This window comes from Juglans regia, chromosome 16 (assembly GCF_001411555.2).
Source record: "Juglans regia cultivar Chandler chromosome 16, Walnut 2.0, whole genome shotgun sequence".
Lineage (NCBI taxonomy): Eukaryota > Viridiplantae > Streptophyta > Magnoliopsida > Fagales > Juglandaceae > Juglans > Juglans regia.
Window position 1 is genome coordinate 2423184 of NC_049916.1, and position 7168 is coordinate 2430351.

General features: G+C 37.0%; 1 protein-coding gene across 1 annotated transcript; it reads left to right on the forward strand.

The window, feature by feature from the left end:
- Positions 1 to 533: 533 nt before the first annotated feature.
- Positions 534 to 6632, forward strand: LOC109012519. The gene is made up of 9 exons (XM_018994221.2): positions 534 to 953; positions 1390 to 1577; positions 2684 to 2862; positions 3208 to 3492; positions 3589 to 3647; positions 3734 to 3770; positions 3883 to 3954; positions 4234 to 4555; positions 6033 to 6632. Exons 1-9 carry the CDS (start codon positions 839 to 841, stop codon positions 6459 to 6461), a joined length of 1686 nt encoding a protein of 561 aa, XP_018849766.1. The 5' UTR covers positions 534 to 838; the 3' UTR covers positions 6462 to 6632.
- The last annotated feature ends 536 nt before the right edge of the window (positions 6633 to 7168 follow it).

Below are 7168 nucleotides of genomic sequence, written 5' to 3' on the forward strand. Positions count from 1 at the left end.
TGATAAAAACTTTGAGTTTTATAAAATTAAAAAATATTTTGGAGTAAAAAATATAAAATAAGTTTCAATTATTACTTCTATATCCCTCAAAAAATAAAATATTTGTCTCGGGAAAATAACAAGAATTCTGATTCTTTAAATTAATGCTATATATTTAAAAAAAAATCGTAATTTTATATGCTATATTAAAATTAACTTATATGATATATGCATCAAATTATAGGATGATTTATATAAAAAAATATTACGCATAAGTTATTATTTATTTTTATATTTTATATTTATAGTTTTTTTTTTATAAGATGTGATGATATTTTTTTTTATAAAATGTGAGAATATTTTATATATGATGTGGAGTGTAAAATGATAAATAATATAAAGCGGATTTGCAGTGAAGATATTTCGTTTACTTAACAGAGTCACATTGATTGAAAGTAAAAGACACGAAGAAAGAAAAAGGAAAGAAGGCGATTAGCCGAAGCGTAAGCAACTTTATTAAATAAATAAAAAAATGGTACCCGCTGTTTTCGTTTGCCTCCACTCCCCTAATCACCGTCACGGTGAGTCCCCACCATGTGAGTCTTTTTTCTCTCCTGTCTCTTTTCCGACTCCCTCTTTCTTTTACCTCCAAATCTTTGTACAATAAATCTTCCCTTTCCTTCCCATCAATGATTTGCACTAGTAAACAGAAAATTCTAATCAGCGTCTGAAGCTTTGTGAAAGGTTTGGACGGACACGAGCTTAGAAATGAGTTCGATTGCTCTGGTGCGCTGGCTGCAGTGAGTGATACACGGACAGAGAGAGCTAGTTAGAGGGAGATTTTTTTTTTTTCTATGAAATGAAGGCTTTCTTGGTTGCTGGGCTCTCTTCCTTCTTCGTTTTGGCCTCTCTGAGCTCGATTTCAGCTCTGCCTAGCAATGTACCGCACTCGGATCCTCTCAAGTTCATTATAGGTCCGTACTCTCGTCTTCGTACGATTTTTATCGTTCTATGTAGTATTAGCTTTTCTCTTTTCTTAGTTTTTCTTATCTGATCGGAGTAAGGGGCTCGATCACTAGTGTCGTTTCGTTTTCTTGTTTGGTTGCTGTGAAAACTGAGGAAAAGGAAAGAAAAATGAGATTGCTAATAGTTTATAAAGTCTGCCGCTTCCCCCCCGCCCGAGGGGGGGAATCCAGTTAATGAGAATTCTTTCTGTTTAAAATACAAAAGAGAATAACTTTCCCTCATTTTCTCAGCAAACAAATGAGACATACCTTTCATCTTTTGCGAGCGTTACTGTTTACAAATTAATTTCTGGCGGTGCTACTTCGTCTGATTTAAGAAAAGTTATTTTTTCTGTTTTTGAGTTGAATAAGTTGCGAGGGTATGTTCATGTTGTTGTACATGCAGGAGAAGAAAATCTAGGACCATGGAAAAATGGAATATCGGAGGCCGCACAAGCTCCAGGGCCTTCAAGCGATGACGCCACTCAAAGCACGCTTGTTTTGGCGGCAAACAGGACGAATAGGCTGGACATTCTTCGTGGGTTTCGGCGCTACCAAGGTGGTTGGGACATTGCGAATCGGCATTACTGGGCAGTAAGTCCTGCTTCCCCTATTATACTACAGTGGTAGTCAGATTTATGTGTTTAAATTTGATTGCCCTACAAGTTCGGTTTTTTCTCCGTGTTGGGGGCTAGGCAGGAAGCTTCGTAATTTATTTATTACGTTAATGCATTACCATCATGCTGAAAACTACGTTCTTTATGTTGTCCGGTTCCAAGAGAAAGCCAAAGCTTTTAATGAAAAATATGAAAATCTTCAGGACTTGAAGAGGAATACATCTGTTTTTACTTTGCTTATTTTTTCTGGTATTCTTCTCCTGTCAACCAGGTATTCTTTGGCTGAAAATTTACAGAATGATTCAAAGCTGTGGAAGCTTTATTGGATTGTTGCTTATAAGTAATAAGTTGGATCGGCACCAAAATGGAAAAAAAAAAACCCTGATTAGTATAATGAATCAAGAGGATTTTATTTACTTCTATGACAATCCTTTATTTCTATTCTGAAGTGTTGCCATGTTGAACTGCTCAAAATCAGGGGATGTACCCAACATATTTTAATTATCACAATAATAAAGTTACCAAAGAATTCATCCACTAGTGTATAAAATATTGGTTCCAATCAAAGACTCGAGCATATCCACAATATCTCTTAAGAAGGGCCAATGGCCTTTGGTTTTAATGCTACTTTCGCCTCATATAAGATGGAGTGGGTAAGCTACTGGGTTCAATGCTTCAAGTACCCTAGAGTGTGTGAGTTGCTTACCAATCAAAAAAGAGAAGAGTAAGAGTGTTGTGGATATGACAATGGAAAACAATTCCTTTGGTGTCTTGGTGTTTCTGCAATAGCTGTAGTTGAAAACCTTGTAGGCTCATGATATTATTTGGCTGAGTAATAACATGCAAAATCTCTAATAGAGCCTGATTCATATGAAACTCAACGCATATTGACTTCTGGGTTTGTATTACATTTTTTGACAAGTTATTAGATGCAATTTTTAATTGGTCTTTTATCCACTCAGTGTATTTTATCCTTGGTTTCAAGTCCTCTGTTTTCAGTTTGTATTTTCTGCATGTTTCTACCATCTTCTTGTTTTGCTGTTGTTGATTTGTGTTCAATAGTATTTTAACCATCATCTGCAGTCTGTTGGATTTACAGGTGCTTTTGCTTTCATTCTTGCTGTCCTATGGTTTGTTTCTTTTGGCTTATGTCTCGTGGTTCATCATTGCTGTGGTTGGAGGATAAACATAAAAGGAAAAGGATCACACCATTCACAAAGAATTTGTCTTGTACTGCTTTTAGTCTTCACATGTGCTGCAGCGTAAGATTCTGAACTTCAAAATTCAGACATTATCAACTTTTCAAGTGCCATTCTCTTTGTATGTGGAGATCTTCCTTATTTTGTTTTTTCAATTTTCCACTAACCCATTTGTTGCTGGTACTTGTATTTAATCTCTTCCTTTCCCTGCCTATGTAAATCTAAAAATGGACTGGTAGTGCTGTAATTTTATGTAACTGATATGAAAAACTATTCACAGAACTAGCTTTTATTTTGACCTTCCATATTGAAATATTTGTGTTTTTCCGTTGAGCAAGCTGACAAATTAATGAATTTATATTTCTTCCATGACTCTTGCTAATGCCATCTGGCCCTTTTCTCCCACAGGATCGGATGTATCCTTCTTTCTGTTGGGCAAGATGAATTTCATGGTGAAGTTTTGCGAACTTTGAATTATGTTGTAAACCAGTCAGACTACACTGTGGAGACCCTAAGAAATGTCACACAATATCTATCCCTAGCAAAAACTATTAGTGTGGCCCAGGTGTTCCTTCCTTCTGATGTCATGGATGACATTGATAAATTGAATTTGGACCTCAACACCGCAGCAGATACACTAACCGACAAGACAAATGAAAATTCTGTCAAAATAAAGAGAGTCTTCAATGCCGTGTATGTATACATTAACCTTGCTTCAAAATATCTATATCTAGAATTATTTTCCAAAATCAGGATATTAATTGGCTAATATTTTGTTCTCTGCTGCAGGCGTTCTGCTTTAATAACTGTGGCAGCAGTAATGCTTCTCCTGGCTCTAATTGGTCTTAGTATGTATCACTGAAAATCTTTTATCTATTTGTCTCCTCTATTAGATTCCTCCCTCTTCTTAACTAACTGATTTATATTGTGGCAGTCCTGTCTATCCTTGGGCACAAACATGCAATTCATATGTAAGTTTCCTTTGCAATTTGGTGGCCATGTGCCGCATTCAGTACTATTCCCACTTCACAATGCAAGACACTTTTCACTTTTGTATTTGACGCTACATGCTTAATGTTGCAGATTCGTAATAAGTGGTTGGTTGCTCGTTGCAATTACATTTGTGCTTTGTGGAGTTTTTGTTGTCCTCAACAAGTAAGACTTGGGTTTTCTTTTGGATTCTTTCTACTAAATGTTCTTTTTCTTTCCCCCTCTTTTTATTATTTACTTGTTCATGTACAAAAAACTCAATAAAACAACACCAAGTTTCTAAGTTCTTTTCACAAGTGATGTCGAGAAAGTTGCTTGCCATAAACAGTTCAAGTTCTGTGTTTCTTATCTGTAGTTCTTCTATGTATGATTCAGCCTGGGTAAAAAAAAAAATCCTTGCCAGGATATTTTACTAACAGTAGTGTTTTACTTTTGGCATTTCAGTACAGTTTCTGACACCTGTATGGCCATGGAGGAATGGGTAGAATATCCACATTCCGAAACAGCTCTTAGCAACATCCTCCCATGCGTTGACCAAAGAACAACAAACCAGACACTTGTGCAGAGTAAAAAGATTATCAATCAAATTGTAAATGTCGTAAATGAATTTATCTATACATATGCCAACACATATCCCTCCCAGGAAAATTCTTATTATTACAATCAATCTGGTCCTCTGATGCCGCCACTCTGTTACCCATATGACTCTGAGCTGCAAGATCGCCAATGTGGGCCTCAAGAGGTGTCTGTGGCAAATGCTTCTGCGGTATGCTTTATCAATTCGGATTATGTGCTATCTTTTCTATTATGAGAATCTTGTTAAATATGTATCTGGAAAGCACTTGATTATTGAGGGAAACAAACAGTAGAACTTACGTAAAACTGTAGAATCACCTTAACACCCATGATGTGCCAAGTTTAAATTATGTACTGGAAAAATCTTGTACAGAATTTTAGCTGGAAACATCATGTTGAGATGAAAGGATTTAGATCTCGTAGAGTTTCTATGTTTTACCCAAACACTAGAACTAGAGTGGGAGATAGATGCATGAAGTGGGTCCTACAACTTCTGTGGCTGTCTGTGTGAATGCTGTAGGATTAAGTACTCAACAAATATTATTTGGACCACTTCATGTCTCTCTCTCTCTCTCTCTCCCCACTTTAGGCCCTTAAAACTGTAGAATCGGCTTAACACCCATGACATGCCAAGTTAAAATTCTGTATGGGAAACATCATGTTAAGAGTGGGAGAGAGACAGATACATGAAGTGGCCCCTACAACTTTTATAGTTGTTTGAGTGAATGTTGTAGGACGAAGCTCTTAACAAATTTACTTTATGTGTCTCTAGTGGCTCTAGGGAATCTAAAACTGAGATGAAATTATAACAAATAATCATCTAATAAGCAACCCCTAATAATTTACTAGGCTAGTAGCTTTTTCTGCATATGAATTTTTGGTGGCTTTCTTTTGCAATATCACAAATTATGTACAAATGTAGATCAACTGAGTAAAGGCCTTTTGCTTTGCTCTCACTATCGAGGTTGCTTAACTATGTTTTTCATTATCAGCTCTTGTTGAAATTGAATGAATTGTAATTGTTTTTCTTCTTTTCAAAAGACTCTTAAATATTGAAGTTTTTTATGAATGTCTCGCTCTCGCTCTCTTTCTCTCTCTCACAATTTTAATCTTACCTTGAAGTGTCGATCTAGTTGTGAACTTAAAAAAGATAGCAGAGGTAGCACAGGAAGAAAGCACGGAGGTTGGGGCTTGTTAAGAGACTATGATAGAGAAGGGTTTAATAAATGTCGGTTTTATAGTCCCATTCTAATTATATGTGGCCATCATACGTGCTTTCTGCTTGAAATGAAGTATTTAGCATATAACGTACACAAAACTTTGACCTCTTTGAAGTAATCAAGTAATATAGATGGATGGAGTAGTATTCATCTTCAATAGAATGGAATGTGTTTCCCTCTCCAAAATGAACCTTGCCTATGAGCTATTGAAAGAGATACAAAGGTCATAAAGGTGTAAATTACTTAACACGCCATGAAGGCTTCCCATATATGAAATCCCAATAAAACATTAGCCAAGGTAAGAAGAAACAGTACTTGAAGAAGGAAGTTGACCTCGGTATTTTTTTAGCTTTTCCGAGTAACTGGTAGTGGAAAATTCTTTATTATCTCTTTAATAACATGTCACAGATTTAATTAGCTCTACTTCTGGCTATGTAAACTTTTCAGGTATGGCAGAACTATACATGCAAAGTGTCGCCAGCTGGCTTGTGCACCACCGTAGGGAGGGTGACCCCAAACATCTACACACAGTTGGTGGCTGCAGTTAACGAGAGCTATGCGCTTGAGCACTACACACCACCTTTACTTAACCTCCAGGATTGCAATTTTGTCAGAGACACTTTCAAAACTATCATCACAAGTTACTGCCCACCGCTGGGTCGTTATCTCAAAATAGTGAATGCAGGATTGGGCATGATTTCAGTGGGAGTCTTGCTCTGCCTCGTTCTTTGGATACTGTATGCAAACCACCCCCAAAGGGAGGAAGTGTTTGTGAAACTATCATTACCAGTAAAAGGCAGCAGAAACTTCAAGAACTGCTTTACTAATGACATCAAGCGTGAGGTACCTGTATCAAACCTAACAAGTGAAGTGTAGTCCGTAAAGTAGAAAAACAGTATTAAGGTTAGGCTCATCTTTTGAGTTTGATTGTACCCCTGTTAGGGGAACAAACCAAAGTGGGGCAAAGCTCCATTTTGAGTTGAGGGGCTAATATCTTAGTGTTTGTTATGTCTATATTAAAAGTTATATCCATTGCTTGATCTTGAATCTGTCGTGTCAACTGCACCAACATGATCTGTGTTGAACTTCTGTGTTGGTACTTAATTTTTTTTGTTCCAACCCAAAAATAAGATCATAGTGCCTGTCAGGATGGACATGGAAGAACCATGCCAAAGTTCAATTGTACAGCGTACAATCTGCCTGATTAGCTCATAAGATACACAGAAGTGTCAATTATACATTGCGCAATTTTGTTAGCCGGGCCGTTGCTGATGACATCATAGGAAGCATTTTCATGTCAAGAATTCCATCTCATGTACTCTATTTCTCTCCTTTGACCACCCCCAAACATCACATACCCCGTCTCTACATTCAGAGATGAAACAAAGAAAGAAACGAAGCAATGAATATGGCTTGTTCAAATTTCCATGTTAGTGCTAAACATACCATCTCGATGTGAATGTTAGTAGTTTTCCAATGTGTGGAGGTGGGGGAGAGGGTCACCCCCCGGCACCACACCCTCCGCTACTAAATAGCAGAACGTTGACATCCTGTTTAGGCTTTGCTTTGTATATTTGAGAGTT